This window comes from Sus scrofa, chromosome 14 (assembly GCF_000003025.6).
Source record: "Sus scrofa isolate TJ Tabasco breed Duroc chromosome 14, Sscrofa11.1, whole genome shotgun sequence".
Lineage (NCBI taxonomy): Eukaryota > Metazoa > Chordata > Mammalia > Artiodactyla > Suidae > Sus > Sus scrofa.
The window spans coordinates 105,117,949-105,142,140 of NC_010456.5; the positions used below are offsets into that span (position 1 = coordinate 105,117,949).

Below are 24,192 nucleotides of genomic sequence, written 5' to 3' on the forward strand. Positions count from 1 at the left end.
CCAATCTTCCTGAGCTGCTGCTGGGACTGCTTATAAATAGAGCTCTGCTTGGCCACTGTATTGCTTGAAAGCCCTCTAAACTCCCTACTATTTTCAACTTTTCTTTAAAGGAGCAAAACTATTTTTCTCCCCCCAAAGTTGGACAAAGATCACTTTGTAAAAGAGGAAAAAAAAGTTACTTTGGTTTAAATCTCTCTCAGCATCCACCTTTTTGTGTGACTAGTGCACTCTGGGGGGACCCTGTGGCTCAAAGGATAAGAACCACTTACCCAGAGAATCAAGTCAAACTTGCCAGCAAAGCTTACATGACCTATTAGGCTCCCCAGTTTATTTCTCTTCACGCTCTCCATGTCACTACCTCGCGCTCTAAGCTCCTACTCTCATAAGCTCTGGATGTTCAATTTTATCTCTGCATATAGGCTTCCTTTCTTTATCGACAAACTAGTAGTTTATTACTATCCTTGATGATACAGCAGAAATGCAACTTCCCTTCTGCTTAATCCATAGCAGTTCATACTACTACTGTTGTAACACCACATTCTTTACACGACTGTCTTCATTAGACTGTGAGCATCTTAAATAGAAAGATCACATCTTACTTTTGGCAAGTCTGGCTTATGCCAATGGAAGGCAGCTGGTAGGTGCTCAATAAACTTAGTAAATATTGGTTTTTAAAAAATATATAAATTAACACTCAAATATCAAGTGAAGTTGTGTTCTAAACTGTGTGCATAAGTAGGTGTGCACAAATGCATGTGCAGGTACATACTAGATGATCAGATAGAAGCTGGACAAGTGAAGGATTTGGGAAGCTTTAGAGCTTGAAGTACAGTGTAATGGAGTTAAACATTCGCTCATCTCCCCTTTTTATTGTTGAGAGGTGGTGGCAATAGCAAATAGGAGATAGGCTCTCCCAGAGAGGGTCTACTACACTGAAGTACAAAGAAAATCCCCTTCCCCATTTCAATATAATCTGTAAATGACATCTTTTTAAAACCAAAGAACATATGCTATGACAATACCTGAAGCATTAACTATAAGCTCTATCCTTAAATGTCACTCATACTAATAAAATACAAATTCTCTATTAAAAAGTCCTTTTCATAAATGCATCTTTTGTCTTTGCAGGTAGCACTTCTGGTTGCCAGTGAATTTTGGGAACAAGGAGATCTGGAGAGAACAGTGCTGCAGCAACAACCTATTGTAAAGACCCTGGCATAAAAATGCTTATTAAAAATTATCAATACAAAATCAGTCTGTTTTGTTCACTGACTCTTAGATAACCATCTTTAAAGAATGTATTTCTCTTTCTAGCCTATGATGGACAGAAACAAAAAAGATGAACTGCCTAAACTTCAAGTTGGATTTATTGATTTTGTTTGTACTTTTGTATATAAGGTAGGTAAACAAATTGTTTTGAGTGAAATACATAATCTTCAGGATGAGTATTTTTCTTTGAAATTGCAACCTAAATCAAAAGGTCAGCCACAAGGAAGGCCAGTTAGGGGTGTCTCTGTTTCTCCAAAGTAGTTTCATGTATTGCCCTAATCGCTCATTCAGGGGTGGAATGAAAGGTGAGAGAACTCAGATATAAGCAAACTAAACAGACTTACTTAGGTGGGCAGGAAAGACAGCAGCTGACTTTCCCATTTCCGAGGCACTGAGTTAACCTCATCCTAAGCAACTCTGAGCACCATAACAATTCCTTACAGTTCTGCCTGTGCATATTAAAAGTACTAAAAATAAACTATGATTTAAGAAGTTTCTGACCTAAAATTCTCTTTAGGAGTTCTCACGGTTTCACAAAGAAATCACACCTATGCTGAGTGGTCTTCAAAACAACAGAGTGGAATGGAAATCCTTAGCTGATGAGTATGATGCAAAGATGAAGGTAATTGAAGAGGAGATGAAAAAGCAGGAAGAAGGAAATACGACTGAAAAAGGTTAGATGGAATCTGTTTTGGCTTCTTATAAAGTAGCTGGAAATCAAGCAGAGCTTAATCTCACATGACAAAAGCATAAAAAGTAAATGCAAACAGGAACTGTGCTTTATTGTATACAGACTGGCAGTCATAAGATGTTTGATTAATGGTTTTCAGGTTTTTTCCCCCCTTCAAACAAGATCTTATAATTTCAGATGGAATTGATGGGTCCAATTGAAGTAGGAGTTAAGGCTAGGTTTCTTCATCTACTCTCAAAGGTGGCTCCTGAGATAGCTTGCAGAATAATGAGTTTTTAGTACTAACATTATGCATTAGCAGTTAGACTTTGGGCAACTTGCCTAACTTTTCTGAGCTTAATGTTCCTCTCCATATAATGAGGTTTTATAGATCTCTAGCTTCACTTCCAGACCTAAGGAAGCCCTACTTGTATGTAAAGCAAAGCTGGCCCACTGAGTGGGGTGACTTGACAAGAATCTGCCTGTGCCTTAGATGTCTATACTCAGTGCTGTGCTTCCTGATGAAATTTCTACTCCTAAAGTCACTATTAGGTTTAAGAATTTTCAGAAAGCCTTTGCTAAGATGCTTGGGATCACCTATTAGTTTATCAGATGACTCAAAAGTCATCTTGAAAGTAGAATGCTATTTTTCTTTTGAGAGCTCAGTACTCAAAAGGTTTTGTAAGAAATTCTTACTTTTTTTTTTTTGTTTTTTTGTTTTTGCTTTTTATGGCTACACCCGCAGCATGTGGAAGTTCCCAGGCTAGGGGTCGAATGGGAGGTACAGCCACCGGCCTGCACCACAGCCACAGCAACGAGGGATCAGAGCCACATCTGCGACCTACACCACAGCTCACAGCAACGCCAGATCCTTAACCCACTGAGTGAGGCCAGGGATCAGATCCACATCCTCATAGATCCTAGTCAGGTTTGTTAACTGCTGAGCGAAGGGAATGCCCAAGAAATGTACTGCTTAACAAAGAAATCATCTCTATCTGGAAAGGCTTTATGATGAAGAAGATGTAACATTCTTCTTAGATGGTTCTATTGTCTTTAGTGGTATTTAAAGAACACAGAGGGAGAAAGCATTTTGCTTAAGGGGTTCAGGATATCCTTTAACAGAATAAAAACAGGAGTTTCTGAATCCTTGATATCCATCCACTTACATATTTATTGGGTATGTATTCTGTACAAGGCCCTGTGTTAGGCCCTGGGGAAAGAGGGGTCCTTACTTCACAGAGTTTACCATCTGGTTGGGGAGCCAGACGTTACACCAAAAATAGTTTATCTAACTATCAGAAGAAGCATGAGGTGTGTACCTGGTGCCTCAAGGAAGGGTTTCCTGAAGGATGTTTATGCTAAACTCTGAAGACTGTAAGCTTTCCCTAAGCAAAGAAAGGAGGGGGAGTTCGAAAGAAAGGGTATGCATAGACTATGCACAAAGGCCTTTAAGTGGAAATAAGCTCAGTGCATTGAAGAACTTAAAAATTGGTGTAGCTGGAGTCAAGAGAGCAAGGAGGGCAAAGCACCAGATGGAGCTGGGAATGTAGGCAGCTCTCCCAGAGAGTGTGTTGCCTGAGGGCCTTGCTAAGGGTTTGTCCTCCAGGGAACACTGGCAAGTCCCTGATTTGCAACTCAAAAAGATAACAAAAATGGTCATCTTACTGAGCAACTGAAAAGAAAAGGTATTTCTTTAGTACAATTACACTGAATAATCTTTATCTCAATTTTATGAGGAACAGGCTAGTAAGTTCTTTTAAGTGGCTCCTGACTTTTTTTTTAGTATTCAGTATACTGAATATGGATCTTCTATACTTTATTTGCATAAATATTACTTATGAATTTTTTTCCTACCACACTGCAAAGTCTCTGTGAACTATGAATATTATTTTATCTCCAGGCAACAAGCTTTGTGCCTGGAACAAAGCAACAACTCAGATTCCCAGATTGCATAGTCCAGTAGTTCTCTTTGAGGAATTGAGACATTAATTGGCTAATCATTTATTAGATTTTATTTTTTAATTCAATTCTGAATATGAATTCAAGCTTTTAAATGGTCAAACCGTATTCTCATTGGTACTTGCTATAGGTTAAAAGTACTAATTGGGCTATAAAGTCATACTAATATTGTAAGATTAGAACAAAACCACTATATAGCCACTGGTTCCTAATAACACTGCTTTTTTTCCTTTTCCTAGCTGCAGAAGATGCAGGAGGTGGTGGTGACGACAAAAAGTCCAAAACATGTCTAATGCTGTAATAGACAACTGGTCTAAATTTCAAATATTGTTTCTACATTTAAAGAAAGAAAGAAAACATTCAAAAGAACTTAAGCAAATTTCATTCAGCAAACCATCAAGTAACAGTAAGAGAATCTTCAGAAAAGCTACCCTGTGTCTTATCATCAGAAAATATATTGCTAGCCTGAAAGCCCTGAGGGTAAAATAAAGTTCAACAAAAGTGCAAAATAAGACAAAAATAAGTGCATTTCCGGTGCCAATTTGTTTTAAATTAAAAATAATATAATCCTGAAACTAGTCACCAATTCTTTTTTTCTTAAAGTTCTTATTAATTGTATTCATTTACTAGGGCTACTATAACAAAACAACACCCCAGACTAGGTGGGTTAAATAACAGAAATTTATTTTCTCACAATTCTGGAGATGAGAAGTCCAAGGTTCGTTTCCTGTGAGACTGCTCTCCTTGGTGTGCCAATGGCCATCTTCTCTTTGTGTCTTCGCATAATTTCCCCTGGTGTGTCAGTGTCTTGATCTTTTAAGGATACCAGTCATATTGGATTGACCTCATTTTACCTTAACTATATATACCTCTTTAAATGCCCCATCTCCAATACAGCCACATTCTGATGTATTGGGGTCAGGAATTCAATGTAAGTATTTCAAGTGGGGCACAATTTGACCCACAACATTAATAATCATGATTCATACCTCGAATCCCTTCCTGAACTAAAGATCTCTCATCAACATTTTTTTTTTTTTTGCTTTTTAGGACCGCACCTGCGGCATATGGAAGTTCCCAGGCTAGGGGTCAAATCAGAGCTACTGCTGCCGGCCTACACCACAGCCATAGCAACACGGGATCTGAGCCACGTCAGCAACCTACACTGCAACTCACAGCAACACTCGTTAACCCACTGAGTGAGGCCAGGGATCAAACCCGCATTCTCATTGATACTAGCTGGTTTGTTTCCTCTGAGCCTCAAGGGGAACTACATCAACATGTCTTAATGTAAGAGTAAATACAATATAGAATTATAATGTATGTAAATACCATATAAGAAACAAGGAAAAAGGATGCTAAATGTTATTCCATCTGAAATGCTTATCACTTTCCTCTACTTTTTACCCTTGATAATGGAATAGTAAAGCCCACACATAGCTTTTAGCAGCTTAAAAGTATGTCACTGTCCTATGCCATCCTTTACTAAGTCTAAAATCAATTATTTAATGTGTAACTAAATATATTTTTCTCACTAAAAGAATTATCAACTTATAAGACATTAGCTGGATAATCCTAATACAAGTTAAATCAGCTAATAAAGACTATGCATTATTAAGAAGCATGTATGATTATGCAAGAATTTTACTATCAAAAGTGGTTTAGAAGGACTGCAACAGATGTTACTTTAAAAAAGTGATTATTAGAGCTATCAACCAGGCATTCTGTGTTTGACTTAGAGAAACTAAAGGCAATCAACTATTTTAACTACATGGTACATGTCTGTACACCAGAGAAATTTAAGATTTCTTACCTACAATGACTGGCCAAATTATAAAACAGAGTGAATATTAATTACACGATAGATTTCCTTGTAAAATATATCTAAATTATAATGAGTTAACCTGACAATCTATGAACCTAAAATGTCTGTGATACAGAAGATGGCAGCTGAGAAATAAATCACCACTTGTTATATTTTCACAAGTTAGCTTCTTAGAATCATAAGATTGTTCTTCTGAAATCAAAATGTAAGGTCCATGATAGGAAAGATTTTCGTCTATATTTGTCTGTTTTGTTCACAGCTCTACGCTCACACTTAATAGTGCCTGGCACAAGGCACTCAAACATGAATGAATAATATTTTGAATAAATACCATAACAAACAGATATAAACAAGGAATGCCTGGAAGGTAATATATACACCCAAATGACTCCTGTCTATGTAAGTCATCACCTTGGGTGATACAGGAACATCTCATTTCCATTGCCTAAATAATTTTGAACCTCTATTTCTACGATTATTTTAGAAACTGTGTAACTCTCTTCCTTTAGCCTTATGTAATTTGGATCCAAAAATAACAGTCAGCACAATGACTGCCCCCTCATTCACTAAAAAACAAATAAAGGGGCCACCACTCAGAGATGAGCCACCACTGAAGGTCTGCAAATATAAGAACTTCGCTTAAAAGTAGGTGTAAGAAAGCATAACTTCACATCCCAAACCAATGGTTTGCTGAACACCACTACTACACTATAGCCAAGTTTGAGATAGGGTTGTTGGAGAATTAATCTCTAAACACATGTTGAGGCCTTTTCAAAGACTCCTTTAAAATATGACTTCTAGGAGTTCCTGTCGTGGTGCAGCGGAAACAGACCCAACCAGGAACCATGAGCTTTCAGGCTGGATCCCTGGCCTCTCTCAGTGGGTTAAGGATCTGGTGTTGCCATGACCTATGGTGTAGGTCGCAAACACGGCTTGGATCTGGTGTTGCTGTGGCTCTGGAGTAGGTGGGCAGCAACAGCTCCAATTTGACCCCTAGCCTGGGAACCTCCATATACTATAAATGTGGCCCTAAAAAAGACAAAAGACAAAAAAAAAAAGACTTCCATGATCTGCCTCTGTGTATGAATGGATTAAAAACTGATTATATACAATGATCTAAATTTATAAATGAACTTGATGTCCATAAATGATATCTGCAATACCAAATATATCAATCTATTCTAAAGCGGTCTTTAAATACTCTTCCTAGTCATTTTTTTTTTTTTTTTTTTTTTTGTCTTTTTGTCTTTCTAGGGCTGCACCTGTGGCATATGGAGGTTCCCAGGCTAGGGGTCTAATAGGGGTCTACACCACAGCCACTGCAACGCCAGATGTGAGCCACACTTGCAACCTACATCACAGCTCACGTCAATGCCAGATCCTTAATCCACTGAGCAAGGCCAGGGATCGAACCCACAACCTCATGGTTCCTAGTCAGATTCGTTTCCACTGCGCCATGACAGGAACTCCCCTAATCATTCTTTAATTCTATAATTTTACTAAAATCAACAATAGCATTGTAAAAGATCATATTACCTGTGATGAATATTTAATTTAAAGGAACATTCTTGGCATAATCCATGCCTGCAGCATGTGGAAGTTCTCAGGCCAGGGATCAAACCCATGCCTCAGCAGCCACAATGATCCTTAGCATGTGGAACCACCAGGAAACTCCAAATTTTGCAAGGATTTTCTTTTTTGTCCCCCCGCCCCTTTTCAGCCACACATGGAAGGTCCCAGGCCAGGAATCGAATCTGAGCCACAGCTGAGACCTACACCACAGCTGCAGCAATGGTGGGTCCTTAACCCACTGTGCAGAGCAGGGGATCAAACTGGCAATGTTACAGAGACAAGCCAGATCACTAACTCACTGTGCCACAATGGGAACTCCAAGGATTTTATTTTCTGATGACCACTTTTACTATAAAGATATTTTAGCTTCATCAATTATATCACTAATATCAGTTTTGTTGCTGGATATTTCAATACTTCTTCCTCAGAAACCAAGATTCTTTTTCACTCCCTAATAGTGAGCTGAAAAAGACACAACATACATGCTGTGTCTACTTATTTGGTTAATAAACCAACACTGATTTACTATTTTCTGATGGTTTAGAAATGAGTACATAATTATTTCCTATATAGTTCCTTTGTAGCAATGTCCAGCTCACTGTCTCACACATAACAGAAGCCTGATAAATATTTAATTAATGAATAACAACTGTTTAATAAAAGGAAAGTCTCTCATACCATTTAAAAATAAGACACTAAAATTACCTCTTTTGCAGTTTAATGCCAATCATTCCATGTTTAAATGTCATTTAAAACAGCATATCTTCATAATAACTGGAATGCTATGATCATTTTCTACAGGTCCTCTCTTATGCACCAAATCATGCATCTTCTTCTCTAGTCATCTCTTTGGTCTTTACAAAAAACAGGTTTGACCTTTTGGAAAAAAATCAATAAGTCCTTTTGAAAATCTGATGAAAACTATGGATTTTCTCCAAAACATACATAACCACAAATATTTACACATAGATTCTAGCTAGGGGTGCTTAGATCTCCTGAAGCACATGCACTGACTCCTGCCTATAGGGACCCCAAATTAAGAAGTTATATTTTATATTGTATCTCTACATGTAAGTGTATCCATATCTGCCTGGCTGTATCTGAGACAAACTCTCTGCACACAGTCCTATTAAATTAAACTATGTTATTTCATCATCTGTGTTAAGTCAATTTTCATAAATACATCTTGTTTTAGACTACTGGGACCTCATTTGGCCCCCTGTGGTATTAATTTACTTTATAATAAATCACTCATACACTAAGGACTAAAATTTGATTATAATGAACTCCCTTAAGTGACAGAAGTGAGAAAGAAGCAAGACAAATGTAAGAAAAAAAAAAAAGGCAGCTGATGACAAAATGGGTACTCAAAAGAGGGGTGCCAGTGTATCAAAGAAGAGTTTGAAGACATACCTTATCAACTTTATGATTTTGTGAATCCCAATAATCATAATAATATAAACTGAGGCAAGGGAAGGTAAGTGTGAATCAGTGGGGGAAAAAAAAATCTACAAAATTTAGGAACAATGGATCTCGGTACAGTGTACTAGGTCCATCCTCTAGGAGCTACAGATGGAAGAGAGCTATAGAAGCAGCTGAAAAGATATATAAGGGACAGGGAAAAGTGTCTCATAGAACTGAAAAACTTTCGAAGCATCTGACATGCTAAGAATAGCTGGATTTTTATTTCCAAAGACAAACCACTCAAATTCCAATTTGCAGACAAAACTTTTGTGAAGTGTTTCAAAGTATACTTTCACATTAAGGAATGTAGGCATCTTTCTTCCTTCTCACAGAAATAAATCTTGAAAATACTCATCAAATTCTTCTTCCCTATTTAAAAAAAAAGTATATGTATTAAAATCAAATAGAAAAAATTACAAGGTGACACATTATATGATTAATAAAAATAAAACATTTTAATCTAACATATTTGCTGATTCTTTTATATATCAATATATTTCATGATTCAGCTACCAAATAATTCTTTTTTTTTTTTTTTTTTTTTTTTGGTCTTTTTGCCTCTTTAGGGCCGTGCTCGCAGCATATGGAGGTTCCCAGGATCGAGGTCCAATTGGAGCTGTAGCCATCAACCTACACCGCAGCCACAGCAACACAGGATCTGAGCCGCATCTGCGACCTACACCACAGCTCATGGCAACGCTGGATCTTTAACCCACTGAGCAAGGCCAGGGATCCAACCCAGGTTCTCATGGATGCTAGCTGCATTTTTTAACCACTGAGCCATCATGGGAACTCCTATCAAATAATTTTTGACTTCCAAAATAACTATACCCAGACCGATTAAGATGTCGTACATGTTAAACACCTCTCCCTAAGTGAATTTATTACCTACGATTTTATTTTTAAGTACATTTTTGGTTGACTTTATAGCTTACTCTGTTCATTCTCATTTCAAATTAGAGTCTGATCAAAAAATGAATGAAAAAGAAGCTATTTTAACGAGGAATACAAGTCTTACTCCCAGGAATAGGGGAAATCTGCTTAGGTTGAAGGTTTTATTACTCTGAGAACAGTAAATATGTATTTGTAGCAGTGAAGATTATATCTAAAACAAAGAACAAAACTCTGAAAGGAGGTATTAAATAATACTGTGTTAAAATATTATGAAAAATTATAAAATACTAAGTAAGTATTACTGCTAGAAGCCAGAGTGATACAATGGAAATAGTACAGGTTTTCAAATCAGACAGTGTTTAAGTTCTTGCTCTATCAGTTATCAGCTGGGTAAGCAAGTTATTTAACATTTCTGGGCTCAGTTTCCTTATCTATAAAATGATTACATTTCTTCATAGAGCTGCTGAGTATTAAATATACATACAGTTTTGAACCAATATGCCCAGAGACTAACAAAACAGGACTAACATTTATTAAGAACTTACTATATTGGTAGGTACTATATGAGGTACTTTATATTCTTTATTAAATCTTCACAATAAACTCTATGTTGTAGGTATTATTTTATCCTCTTTCAACATATAAAGTTCAAGTGGTGAACATCCCAGTAACAAGAGCTGCTAACATTCCAGCCTATATCCAGACAGTTCTTCCAACCAACAGCAAAGAACAAGGCATGCATTGAGCTTTTACACCTAGATGTACCTTCAAGGCGCTTCCCTGCAGAGGTTTACAATAATCAAAATATCATGGATAGGCTTCTCTGGAAGCTAGTAAACAGTGCCTCTTTGAAAGAACCTAAGTAAAGACTAGGGGTCATCTGTCAAGGTGAGCTGAGGAAAAGATTTACTCACTAAGAGGGAGCTGGATGACTTGACTGTTTATGGCCACAAACAATGACTGAGAATAAACTGATTTTATCAGGCTAAGTGTTCCCTGGCTTTAAACAGACATTCATGACACTAAGTTTTTCATTAACTGTTATCAAAGAGGCTGTGTTCATAGCTTCCTAGATGATGCAGAAGGTATGCATTATCTATTAATATCAGGACTTACTGTGATTTTTCATCTGTCTCTGGTAGTGGGCCCTTCCAAAGGTCAGATTCTGAAGTACTTTCTTCTTCATCAGAGTTTCCTGTTCATTTAAAAGAGATTTTTTGAAAATGTGCATATTACATTTAAAACACATTTTGAACTACCCAATGCAATTAAATTAACTGCAGTTTAGCTTTAATTTTTATAGCTCTCTGAAAATTTAATTCACTTTTACAGACCAATAAATTCTTTTTAAAAATAAATAAATAAGCTGAGATATACCAAAGAGCCTCAGCAGAAAGACCAAAGATTTAAAGTCTCATGGGTAACTTCTCTAAGTTATACTGAGTTAAAGTAGCAATTCCAATATGAACTCTATATTTTAAAACAATTATCTCCTACAATATACTTGTCTTTAATCTAGTTTCTCCTTTTTTACTGATCATACAAAAGACATACAGGTTAAGATTTTGTGGAGAGTATATTTACATTAGGATCAAGACCTCAAGAACTGAATTAGTAATATAGGACCAGCCAGTTAAACTATGAAAAAATATTTGTCAGACTTTAAAAAAGAAAATGCTTATTACATGACTTAGAAGAAGTTCATTTCTGTGAAGAAACGACATTTTCATACACTGCTAGAAGTAAAATTCTGAATACCTTTTTCTTGAGGAAAATCTGGCAATATAAATCAGTTTAATATATAGATATGCTTTGATCAGCAATGCTTTTAGAAATTTAATTATGTACTTAAAATAGATGAGCATCTCAGATATGTATAAAGATGTTCATTTTATAACAATAACAACAAAAGAAAACAACTTAAATCCCTACCAATTAGGGATTAAGATTGGTTAAATAGGAGTTCCCGTAGTGGCGCAGTGGTTAACGAATCCGACTAGGAACCATGAGGTTGCGGGGTCGGTCCCTGCCCCTTGCTCAGTGGGTTAACGATCCGGCGTTGCCGTGAGCTGTGGTGTAGGTTGCAGACGCGGCTCGGATCCCGCGTTGCTGTGGCTCTGGTGTAGGCCGGTGGCTACAGCTCCGATTCAACCCCTAGCCTGGGAACCTCCATATGCCGCAGGAGCGGCCCAAGAAATAGCAACAACAACAACAACAAAAAGACAAAAGACAAAAAAAAAAAAAAAAAAGACTGGTTAAATAAATACTATACAGCTATCAAAAACCCTTAGCATATCTATATGTATTATCACAGAAAAATATCCATGCCATATCAAATTTTTAAAAAGTTACAGAAAGCAGGGAGTTCCTATTGCGGCTCAGCAGGTTAAGAATCTGACTAGTATCCATGACGATGAGGGTTCAATCCCTGGCCTTGCTCAGTGGGTTAAAGGATCCATGTTGCTGTGAGCTATGGTGTGGGTCGCAGATGCGGCTTGGATCTGGTGTTGCTGTGGTTGTGGTGTAGTCCAGGAGCTGCAGCTCTCATTTGACCCCTAGCCAGGGAACTTCCACATACTGTGGGTGTGACCCTAAAAAAAGACCCCCTCCCAAAAAAGATTACAGAATGCAAACATAGTATAATCTAACTGGCAGTTAAGACATTATCTATATGTATATACAAATATACAAAGTATTATTAATATGTGTATATGTATATGTGTGTGTATATAAATAAGTTTGTAAGGAAAACCAAACTTAACAGTGATGGTATTACCTGTAGGCCTGGGATGCTTTTATTCTTTAAGCATTTCCATTTTTTTGTGTGTGTGTGTGTTTGAAAGAATAATTACATACTACCTTTAAAGATCAGTAAATACAATAAAGATACTTCTTTTTTTTTTTTCTTTTGACTTTTTGCCTTTTCTAGGGCCGCTCCTGCAGCATATGGAGGTTCCCAGGCTAGGGGTCTAATCAGAGCTGTAGCTACTGGCCTATGCCAGAGCCATAGCAACGCCAGATCCAAGCTGCATCTGCGACCTACACCATAGCTCACGGTAATGCCATATCCTTAACCCACTGAGCGAGGCCAGGGATTGAACCCACAACTTCATGGTTCCTAGTCGGATTCATTAACCACTGAGCCACGAAGGGAACTCCAAGATACTTCTATTTTTAAGATATAACAAGACATGTTCCAAATGAACCACCCTATATTAGTCAACTAAAAATTATCAAATACTGAGTTCCCACCATGGCGCAGTGGATTAAGAATCCAACTGCAGTGGCTCAGGTTGCTGTGAAAGTACAGGTTCAATCCTCGGTCTGGGGCCTGGCACAATGGGTTAAAGGATCTGGTGTTGTTGTGGCATAGGTTGTAGGTGTGGTTTGGATTTAATCCCTGGCCTGGGAACTTCCATATGTCGTGGGTGTAGCCCTAAAATTAAAAAAAAAGATTCCTTAAAAATTATCAAATATTGAAACATGTATTATGCAACAATAAAATTATATGTCACAAAGTAACTGCATTAGCAAATAATTCCTCTCCAATAATGACCGTTAGTCAAATAAGAATGGATACAAATTTGCCCTGTTAATACAGAATGTCCCTTAGTCAAATACAACACAAAAATAAAGCTGCATTGATTTGCCACAGTGTAGACTAGCCTTTTACTTGCTGGACTTTGATCCTTGAATCAACATGTGTGTCTGAACTTTGGTCCTAAAACAATCTATTCTAGCACAAATTCTAACAAAAACAGCAAAAAGGGGAGTGGGGGGAGAAGAGAGTTTTACTTCTAATGATCCACACACAAAGATGATAAAGTCATAGAACTTTAAGGACAAGATTCCTGCTCAATGACGGCCAGCACTGGAACTGCCAGTGTCTAAAACTGAATATGCAAAAACAAAAAACATCTCCTACTCTTATTTTTAGGAAAAGTCATTGAGATAAAGAAAGCACAGAAAAACTAAATAGGCCTAATAAAGTTATCACTATGGTATTAACCTGTTAATGTCAGAGAACAAACCTACGAGGGCTTTGAAAGTGGGTAGCTAATTTCAAAAGGCCTTATACCTTTTCTCTTGCTTCCTCTTGAGAGTACTTCCCACATGCCAGCTTTCCTACACCAGTTTTCTGATACTAGACGATCCAGCTTTAGTAAAAATACAATCAATTCAGAATAACTTTATAAAATAGCGCTCTCTGAACGAGGACATGCTGAAAAAGTGACCCAATATTCTCAGGGAATCAAATCTACAAGATTAGACTATACGACTTTAAGGTCCCTTACTGCCCTATGAACCTATAACATCTAAATATGAATCTAAAATATCTAGTTCCTTTAGGGTTACAGTAACTATAAATAATTTCTTTGATAACTGCTACAACTGTCAGAGGTGGAAAGGGTATTGCTAATGAAATAATTAGAAGAATGGGCAACACAAAATGATGCTTGCATTTGCATCAGTGTCAAATCTACACAATAATTATTGGCAAGTGGGGATCAGAACTTAAGTCACTGACTCTCTGTGTTGAAAGAGGATCTCAGGAGTTCCTGTCGTGGCGCAGTGGTTAACGAATCCGACTAGGAACCATGAGGTTGCGGGTTCGGTCCCTGCCCTTGCTCAGTGGGTTAACGATCCGGCGTTGCCGTGAGCTGTGGTGTAGGTTGCAGACGCGGCTCGGATCCCACGTTGCTGTGGCTCTGGTGTAGGCTGGCAGCTACAGCTTCGATTTGACCCCTAGCCTGGGAACCTCCATATGCTGTGGGAGCGGCCCAAGAAATGGCAAGAAGACAAAAAAAAAAGAAAAAAAAAGAAAGGGGATCTTGGAGGTCCAGCCCTTATCCAATGAATGAAATGTCTTATTTAAGTAGAACACCTCCAAGACCTAAATAGACACTTCTCCAAAGAAGACATATGGATGGCCAACAGGCACATGAAAAAATGCTCAACATCACTAATTATTAGAGAAATGCAAATCAAAACTACATTGAGGTACCACCTCACACCTGTCAGAATGGCCATCAGTAGTAAGTCTACAAATGACAAATGCTGTGGTGTGGAGAAAAGGGAACCCTCTTACACTGTTGGTGGGAATGTAAATTAGTACAACCACTAGGGAAAACAGTATGGAGATACCTCAGAAAACCAAATATAGAACTACCAAATGATCCAGCAATCCCACTCCTGGGCATATATCCAGACAAAGTATTCACTGAAAAAGATACATGCACCCCTGTGTTCACTGCAGCACTATTCACAATAGCCAAGATATGAAACCACCCAAATGTCCACTGACATATGGATGGATTAAGATGTGGTATGCATACACAATGGAATACTACTCAGCCATAAAAAAGAACAAAATAATGGCATTTGCAGCAACATGGATGGAACTAGAGATGCTCATACTAAGTCAGGAGGAGAAAGACAAATAGCATATGATATCAATTATATCTGGAATCTAATATACAGCACAGACAAGCCTACCTACAGAAAGAAAAAAACTCATGGACTTGGAGAACAGACTTGGGGTTGTCAAGAGGGAAGGGGAAGGAGTGGGAGGGACTGGGAATTTGGGGTTAGTATATACAAACTATTGCATCTGGAGTGGATAAGCAATGAGATTCTGCTATATAGCACTGGGAATGTAACTAACCACACTTGTGATGGAACATGATGAAATAATGTGAAAAAAGATGTATATATATATGTATATATATATATATCTGGGTCACTCTGCTGTACAGCAGAAATTGACAGAACATGTAAATCGACTATAACTAAAAAACTAAAAAACAAAACAAAACAACAAAAAACATCTCCAATGACAAGTGGCTGTCCAATCTACATTTGAACACCTCACTACTTCCGGAGGCAGGGCATTCCTCCAGACTCATTTCTTTAGATAGTTCTAATTGACAAGTTTTTCCTTAAATTAAGGCAAAAATCTGTCCTTGGACTATTTTTATCCATAGACTCTAGTTCTGCCAACCAGTCACCAAAAATAAGTAGCAATCTTGCAAGTATCTACAGTTTCCACGTCTACCTCCTTACCCTTTCCCTCTTCACTTTTCTCTAAGCTAAATATCTATGGTTCCTTCAACCTTCTTCCTGGGACATAATTTTAAGTTCTGACAAGGTTTTGGTTGTTGTTGTTTTTTTTTTTTTTTTGGTCTTTTTAGGGCTGCACCCATGGCACATGGAGGTTCCCAGGCTAGGGGTCGAATCATAGCTGTAGCCGCTGGCCTACGCCACAGCCACAGTAACACAGGATCCGAGCCCTGTCTGCGACCTACACCACAGCTCACACCGACACCAGATCCTTAACCCACTAAGCAAGGCCAGGGATCAAACCCACATCCTCATGGATACTAGCTGGATTCTCTTCCACTGAGCCATGATGGGAACTCCCTGGTTGTTCTATTCTTGATTTGTTTTAAGTTTTCAATGGTTCATTTAGAATGTAATGCAAATTGCATACACCTTTCTCTATATGCTTTGAATAATGAAAACAGTTCTATGTCTTGGTTTTTCTAGATGTTATATGACACCTAAATAATTTGGCCTGCTGAAGAAGTGGCAACTCTCCAATTATGATAACAAATGGACAGGTCAGACTTCTATAGATTTAATTTTTGATCTGACAATTCTAGAGAAAAAACATAAAATCTGTTTAATGTCCAGTATTTTCCTTTTCTCTGATATAACAACAATAATTGCTACAGGTTACCAAGGACTTTGTCAGACACATGCTTTTTACATGTCTATCATCATTTGATTCTGATAACAATCCAATGAAACTAAGTCTCTTGATATTCATTTTATACATAGAACTGAGAAGCAGATCAAATCATTTAATGTGGACTTGTATAATATATCTGCCAAAATTCAGGTATCAAGAGTGGACTTACATTTGATTCACTGATGAATAGTTATTGATGATATAGATAAAAGGGCAAATGGGATATTATATACCTATTATTAACATTAAATGAGGCACACAACAAAACCACTTGCGATTGTGGCTAACGAATATAAGTTGAAATTCTTTTTTTTTTTTTTTTTTTCTCCTCATAGAAATAGGTTTTTCTTTTTGGATTTGGTTTTAATAATCCATATGTTAAATGGAGATAAAAGGGTAACTGAATATTATCCAAATGAAAATGAAATACAAGAAACATCAAAATCTGAGTTCTGAAATTGCAAAGACCAAGAAAGATCACTGACCACTTAAGAAGCTATCTGGGTTTGGCATACCATAACAAAGCACATGTCTCCTACTTGGAATGGTTCTACTTCAAGAACCAAGCTAAGCGAGGGGGTTCTTCCAGGTGGCTATAGTATTCTCCCTGCTCTACCACTAGAAGTTTGACCTAGCTGAGAAGGATAAAGAGATGTAGGGCTATTTCTGGGGAGTGAGGGAAGACTGAAAGGGGGAAGACAGTGGAAAGGAGAGGGAAGAGGAAATTAAAGATGAACATAAGTTAAAGTTAAGACATTTCCCCCAAAGATTTTTTAACAATGAAAAACTGGAGTAGGAAAAGGGCAATGTTTTTTCTACATTAAATAGGACTTCATACCTCTCAGTGCAATGTATAGTTGGAAATAGGTGAAAACTACAATAAAATCTCCCATCTTAACTGTGTATGTCTTCTGAAAATATATATACTTACTACTCCATCCCCAGATGGTGTAAGTCTATTATCTCATGCCTGACTATGTTCTACAAATTGTCCGAAAACTTAACCTAATTTAGTAGCTACTGAGAGATTAAGATTTGTATGGGTGGAAAGGCAGTGCTTTAGTACAGTTCACATGTGTTAAAAATAAAATTAGTATGAGTAAAGTAATTTATAAGGAATTTGTTATATTCCTAAACTAGAGGAATGCTTCCACTGACATCTCCCTCTTCATTAAATTTTAAACTATAAATATCTTAAAATTTCTATTTTTCTTTTATTCAGTGCAAAATTTCTGATTACTGAACACTTAAATCTCTTTAAGAATTATACTAAAACGCTAATAGCATTTAATTTTAATGGTGGAATTTAGAATAATTACAAAATTATTTTCCTGGGTTTGACACAGTAAATATATATTATTTTAAAATCAGAAAAAATTTAATGCTTAAGTTTATAAACTTTCCAAGTAAGCCTACAAGTCTCACCTTTCTGAATTCCTATAAAATAAGCCCATATATAATAAATTAGATATGCCATTAAACTCTACTTTGTTAGACCCTAAGCTTATTTATTGCAAGGTCTTTAAGAAATTCAGTATGTATTACTGCTGAGATACAAGGCTACTGTTACATCACAAATGGATGCCCCCTTTCATGAATCCACAGGAGATTCTGCTCTCAAAACTCTGCCTGGAAAAGGCTGAACACTGTGAGTTCTCTTTAATATTTTATGGGTACAATTAATCATTCTACTGGTGGTTTTCTTCTTTGGTTTGATTGTTAGGAAGAACAGCGACACATCTGTGATCTACCTTTGCAATTATGCAAGACTTTTTTGGTAAATATTTGTCTGTATTAATTTTACCTCCAGCTTTACTTGGCTACTCTTTTTTTTTTTTCCATTAATCTGATTTCACCTTGAAAAAAATCTTATTGTATATATTTTTGTAAGTCTTTGTGACCTATACACTTTTTAGAGTGCTGCAGGGAAAAAAATAATAAAATTTTTAGCAAATATTCAATAAAATCCAATCTGGCTTGATCCAATCTGGTGAAAACTATAGGACTTATTAAAAAACTGACCAGTAGCAACCAATTGCTTATATTTTGCCTTCTAGCACAAACCACATATTTAATTTGATCAATCAAATCACCAATTGACAGAGGTAATTCAGTCTTATGCAATATAAGCAATATTTCTTGGAGTTCCCATTGTGGCTCAGTGGAAATCAATCTGACTAGCATCCATGAGGATGCAGGTTCAATCCCTGGCTTCGCTCAGTGGGTTAGGGACCCAGTGGTTGCTGTGAGCTGTGGTGTAGGTCACAGACGCAACTTGGATCCTGTGTTGCTGTGGCTGTGGTGTAGGCCAGGAGCTACAGCTCCGATTTGACCCCTAGCCTGGGAACCTCCATATGCCTCAGGTGCAATCTTAAAAAAAAAAAAAAAAAAAAAAAAAGCAGTATTTCTTAAATTTCAGTTCAGCTCCCTAATTCATTTTCTATCCTAACCTCTTCTGTTTCTCTGTCTTCATATTCTATAATATGAAATTAAAATGTGTCTCCAATGTATTTAACAGAAAAAAAATTTATGTTCTTCTATACTTGAAATAAGAAACTTTCAAATGTTCTGTTTGAGGAAGAAATACACTTTTGGTCTTTTTTCTATGATTTTGCTCACATAGTACAAAAACAAAAAATAATTTACATCAAATTACAATTTGTGGGAAAGTCAAAATGCAAATAACCTGAATCTATATATTTTTATTAAATAAATACTTGATACTCACTGTTGATCGAATTTTCTGATTTCACTGAGGATGAATGTGCTGGAAGAAAAAAAAAAACACAGCATTGTTAAGAATCATCTTACAGCTATAGAACAGCTATAGCTATAATCAGAATTCTTCCTAATAAGTCAAGTTCACTATATAGTTACTAACAGAAAAGCACTTCACTATTTTCCAAATTTTCATGTTCCTTAGATTTATCTCCCTAATTAAAATGTTACGTTCTTTGAGATAGGTATATATTATGCTCTTATACAGTCTGGAATACCTAGCAAAAATTAAAAAATAACAAATACCTATTAAAAAATAAAACACTCACTTTGCTAGGGAAAAAAAACCCCTCATAGATTAGCTGCAATATGACCAATATTTTATCTCCAAATGTTCAACATCTGAAGGCAGTTTACAAATAAATACTTGTTTTTCTTAATACTTTTTCAAAGATCATACACAGGTGGCAATTCGTAACTGAAAATGACACAAAAAATGATTTCATAAAACAAACATTTTCGGTTCTACAATGGTTACCCAGTAAGGGAAATGGAAAAAGTACTGAAGATCTACTAAAGTAATTCCTACAAAATCATCATTAGGGAGTTCCCTGGTGGCTCAGCAGGTTAAGTATCTAGCATTGTTACTGCTGTGGCTTGGGTTGGATCCCTGGCCTGGGAAATTCCACATATCATGGGTGTGCCCCTCGCCTCCCACCCCCAAAATCATCATTATGCAGACTCAGACCTCAGAGAAAATATTTCTGAAGGCTGCTAAATCAAAACACTGATAACAGATGAAGAGTAACAATTCCTCCAACCTCCCTGGATAAGTCACATAAGCCAAAGTTGTCGCATATATGGCCCCTTTTAGGCCAGATTCTTCAGGTGTGAGAACTACAGGGTAAAGATTCCAAAGAAAGTCAAGGCCTGGACTGCAGCAACTGCTTCACGTCATTGTTTCTTTACTCCTACTTATATCCTAGTCTTCAGAGGGCAAATAAAAACATAGCTAAACTTTCAAAATATATTCTTTTTTGTCATCTGAGGAACATGACATCTACTTCCAAGTGTCTATAGGTTAAAAAGAGAGATTAGGTTTACTCTGGAGGCCTAAGGACATAATTGGCACCAAAGGGAAAGTTATAGGTTTAGGCTAAACATTAAACCTGCTAGCAATTATGACTATCTGAAATATAAAGGAATATTTTGGATAGTGGTTTCCTGTTCCCTGGAGATGCTGAAGCAAAAGCAGAACAAGTACATGATAAAGAGCACATTTCAAACCTCACTGTGCATATGAATCACCCTGGGAACTTAAAGAGCAACTATAATGCAGGAGACCTGGAAAGGTCTAAGATGAGGCATGTCTAACAAGCTCCCAGGTGATGACAATACAGGGGACCATATTTTGAAAGGCAAAACCATAGAATATCTCTTCAATCATGATTCTTGGGCTGATTTCTGATGTTGAGAAACTGGTTCACTAAATCACCTAATATTTATTGAATGCCTGCTATGTGGAACAAACACTGTGCTTAGAAATTGGAGATAAAGAATTAAGTAAGACACATAGTCCCTTAACAGAAAATAAACACGTTATTCCAAAGAGTGATATGTATTTCTAAAGCAGAGTGGAGGGTGCTATCAGAATGTGTAACAGGGACCTAATCTAGCTGAGAGGAGTGGGGTGAGAGGTGTCAGGAAAAGGCCTACTCAAGGAACTGAATTTGAGGATGGGGTAGAGGATGGAGGGGTAAGATCTTGAACTTTCTGCCAAGACAATTTACCCAGGAGCATGTTGTATTCATACCTGCCAAAGCAGAAACTGGTCCTCAAAAACAAGCTATTGATCTTACATTTTGCTCTCTGTTCATTCATTCGGCCATCTAGCCATCCAATTATCTATTCATCCACCCACTGATTTAACATTTTGTATGATGATAACCTGAGGCTACGGTAATAGATGGGATCACACAGGGGAAGCAAAGAGAAATAAGAAGTTCTATTAGAGCCCTGAACAATTCCAATACCTAAGGATAAGACTGAGGCAAAAGAGAGCCTAAAAAGACAGGATGAAAATCAACAAAGTAGATTGTTTTGAGGAATGTTAACAGCTGAGATATTAAGCATTCAATAATTATCCTTCAAATTTGGGCGGAACAAAGGTGGCCTGGCAAGAAAGTATCACATCAAGATCAGCCTCGTTCCAGATGATCCCAGATAAGAAGATATTAAAGAAGTCGACATGGTCTTCCTACGAGTTTGCTAAAATGGTGTCATTTTCTGCTTTATACAAAAGAAGCTGAAAAAACAAAAACAACCACCCATATCCTGTACTTTCTGCTATCAAAGGTGCTCTGAATAAAGAGTAAATAAGAAATAGATGTCTCAATTCCACTTTGCTTTAGCTCTCTATCTTTGAAGTTGTCTGCTTTGAAACAATCTTCAAAGTCTTTCATTTTCTTATTCTTTGTTATTTATGCCTAACAAGTGCTGGTGGGGTGCTGGGTATATAGCAATGAACACAGCTGAAAGGATCCCTACCCTCCTTGGGCTTTTCTGTAATTGTCACATGTGTAATGAAGCAGAAGTTCCAGGGCTGTGACAGCATTATAAATGGGATTCCTAATTTAGATTCATGGTCAGGAAAGAATTCCTAAGAAAGTGATATTTAAGCTTAGACCTGAAGGGTAAGTTAAGATAGGACTGGGGGATTTTAGTGAGAAAGAAACAGCATCATGGTCCTTAAATGTAAATAAGTTTGGCATTTTCTAGAAGCTGAAAGGCTAGATGGGTGGAGTGTGAAAGTGAGGTAGAGAGTAGTGAGAAACAAGACTTATATGCTTGATAATATAGTGCCTTCATGCTTTGTCCAGATATTGCCTATATCCTAAGAGCAAGAAATCACTGTGAGATGCAGAATGGACTAAGGGGAGGCAAGTGGGATGACAAGACAGTGGTGGAACCAGTAAGAATAATACAGCAGAAGCCTAGATGAGAAAACATGGTAGTCTGAACTAGAGTAGAGAGCACCTGAGAAATATATACCCTGCGGGTAAAACTAATAGGATTTTAAATGAGAAAAAAGAAGGCATCAAGGATAATTTGCAGATTTCTGATATTAATTTTTAGGTTGACAGAGGTGTCATCTACTGAAATATAAAATCCTAAACGAAAAATATCTATAAGGAAGATCACACGCATATATATTATAATTTGAATGATGCAATCCCATCCCTAATCCTGAGTATCCAGCTACATCATTATTTATTTTGAAGGTACTGAATTAACTTTTACAAAGTAGGGACTAGTTCTTTAATTTGGAATATGCAATGACTAAACATGGTATCATACTGTGATATAAATACATTACATACTAGTGAATACTAAAAAGTCCTCAAATATGACATATTAAATGTTTTATTGGCATTTAAGGAAAAATAAATATGTTTAAAAATTCAAATGAGATCCTCACATTTATTAAAATTTATTTTGTAGATGATTTAGGACAAAAAAAAATTTGTTTCAAATACCACTTCTTAATAAGCAACAGAATATCAGTATTTTAACTCTCACCACCTATCAAGTCTACCAGGTCTAAAACCTGGCAATATTATATGCTTGAATATACCATGACATTGTTAAAAGAAAAAACTGCATGCAGGAATACAACAGATCTAATGATCTTCATAGCTAGAGCAAGGGAGCCCTCTCCTGTCCAAGTACTATGTTCACACTGTCCAGAAACTAATTAAATCCACTACCCACCTAATTTAAGTCTAATTCACTCTAATTATAGTCAGTTTGACTCTACTTTATTATGGACTGAAAAAGCCACCAGCAGTAACCTTCATAATGGCTATGTGCCATGTGTTACACAAAGTGCTTACACAAATTATCTCATTTCAACTTTGGAAAAATCCTAAGAGCTAGATATAATTATCATGACTATTTTATATAGCTTAAGGACTACTTGGAAAGAAGCAGTTGACCTGGATTCGAATTTAACAATTTACTAATTATATGTACACAGCACCATGTTAGGTTCTGAGGACACATATGTGTCATCTCTCTCATTTCAAGAAGCTCCTAAACTAGTGAGAAAATCACACAGACCATGAAACTGAAATCAGTGATATAAAATTCAGCGACTTCCTCAAGGTAACAAGCCTATAAGTGACAAAGCCAGGAATTAGAATGCTATCACAATATTAATACTATCTGCTAAAAATTAACCAAAACCAACATTATTCTTGAAGCCCTTTTAAATTACTATAAATTTATATCTAAATTCTCCAACCTGTTTCCTTTCAACTACTATAGAAGAGAATTCTAAACGCATTGACTAATTAAATTCAACATTTCAGACATATGGCAGATTATACCTGTTCAGAAATATGAGTGAATATTATATTTTAATATTTTATATTTAAATATTATATTTTAATTTTTACAATTCCTTTTTACCTTTATCCTTCTCTTCCACAGAAGATAATCTGGATTTTTTATGTGATGACTCTCCACAATCTTTTTTGGTTTTATCCTTTCTTTTTTTTGACTTGACTTCTTTTCTCCTTTATGTTGAACGACACAAAATTAAAATTAACTTTTTCATCTGACCTTCATAAAAAATGAGAATCAATAGGCAGAAAAAATCAAAATAGTTAAAATGTATTTTTAAAATTATAATTTACAAAATAAGGAACTCAAGTTAATCTGTAAATATTTTAGGTTGTATGTTAATTAAGACAATTCTTTAACATTATGATGACTGAACACTCTGAGACAAAGAATTATTTCTTCCTAAGTTCTATATACAAACCTTAGTAAATGTAAATCAGTTTTACTCATTTCCTCTTTATAGTCTTATCATTTAGCCATTTAAAACAATCTACAAAAACAAATCTGATTTTCCTCCACATAATTCATATCTACCACCACTTTGAAAAAAAAAAAAACACAAGAAACCAATGCACTAGTTCTAAACCACCAGTAAATAGAAAATTCTTAAGACTAAAGAAATACAGTAAAGGGTATAACGGAAGGAGAATGGAAGGGCTTACTGTT

General features: G+C 36.5%; 2 protein-coding genes across 11 annotated transcripts in view; one reads left to right on the forward strand and one right to left on the reverse strand.

Moving 5' to 3' along the window:
- PDE6C (phosphodiesterase 6C) overlaps positions 1 to 4,680 on the forward strand; it is a 111,655-nt gene extending 106,975 nt beyond the window's left edge. For all 4 annotated transcript variants that reach the window (XM_021071777.1, XM_021071778.1, XM_021071779.1 and 1 more), the window contains 4 exons: positions 1,129 to 1,203; positions 1,315 to 1,398; positions 1,787 to 1,943; positions 4,138 to 4,680. In XM_021071777.1, the coding sequence (XP_020927436.1) occupies positions 1,129 to 1,203; positions 1,315 to 1,398; positions 1,787 to 1,943; positions 4,138 to 4,199 (378 nt within the window). In that variant the 3' untranslated portion in view covers positions 4,200 to 4,680. The remainder of the gene's footprint in view (positions 1 to 1,128; positions 1,204 to 1,314; positions 1,399 to 1,786; positions 1,944 to 4,137) is intronic.
- Positions 7,565 to 24,192, reverse strand: part of FRA10AC1 (fragile site, folic acid type, rare, fra(10)(q23.3) or fra(10)(q24.2) candidate 1) — a 44,354-nt gene continuing 27,726 nt past the window's right edge. For 5 of the 7 annotated variants that reach the window (XM_005671290.3, XM_005671293.3, XM_005671294.3 and 2 more), the window contains 4 exons: positions 23,593 to 23,699; positions 19,133 to 19,171; positions 10,770 to 10,848; positions 8,954 to 9,128 (listed from right to left, as the gene is read on the reverse strand). In XM_005671290.3, coding sequence (XP_005671347.1) covers positions 9,086 to 9,128; positions 10,770 to 10,848; positions 19,133 to 19,171; positions 23,593 to 23,699 — 268 coding nt within the window. In that variant the 3' untranslated portion in view covers positions 8,954 to 9,085. Of the gene's footprint in view, positions 8,172 to 8,953; positions 9,129 to 10,769; positions 10,849 to 19,132; positions 19,172 to 23,592; positions 23,700 to 24,192 lie in introns of those variants that run through there. The other 2 variants (XM_021072007.1, NM_001243654.1) reach the window with 2 other exon arrangements.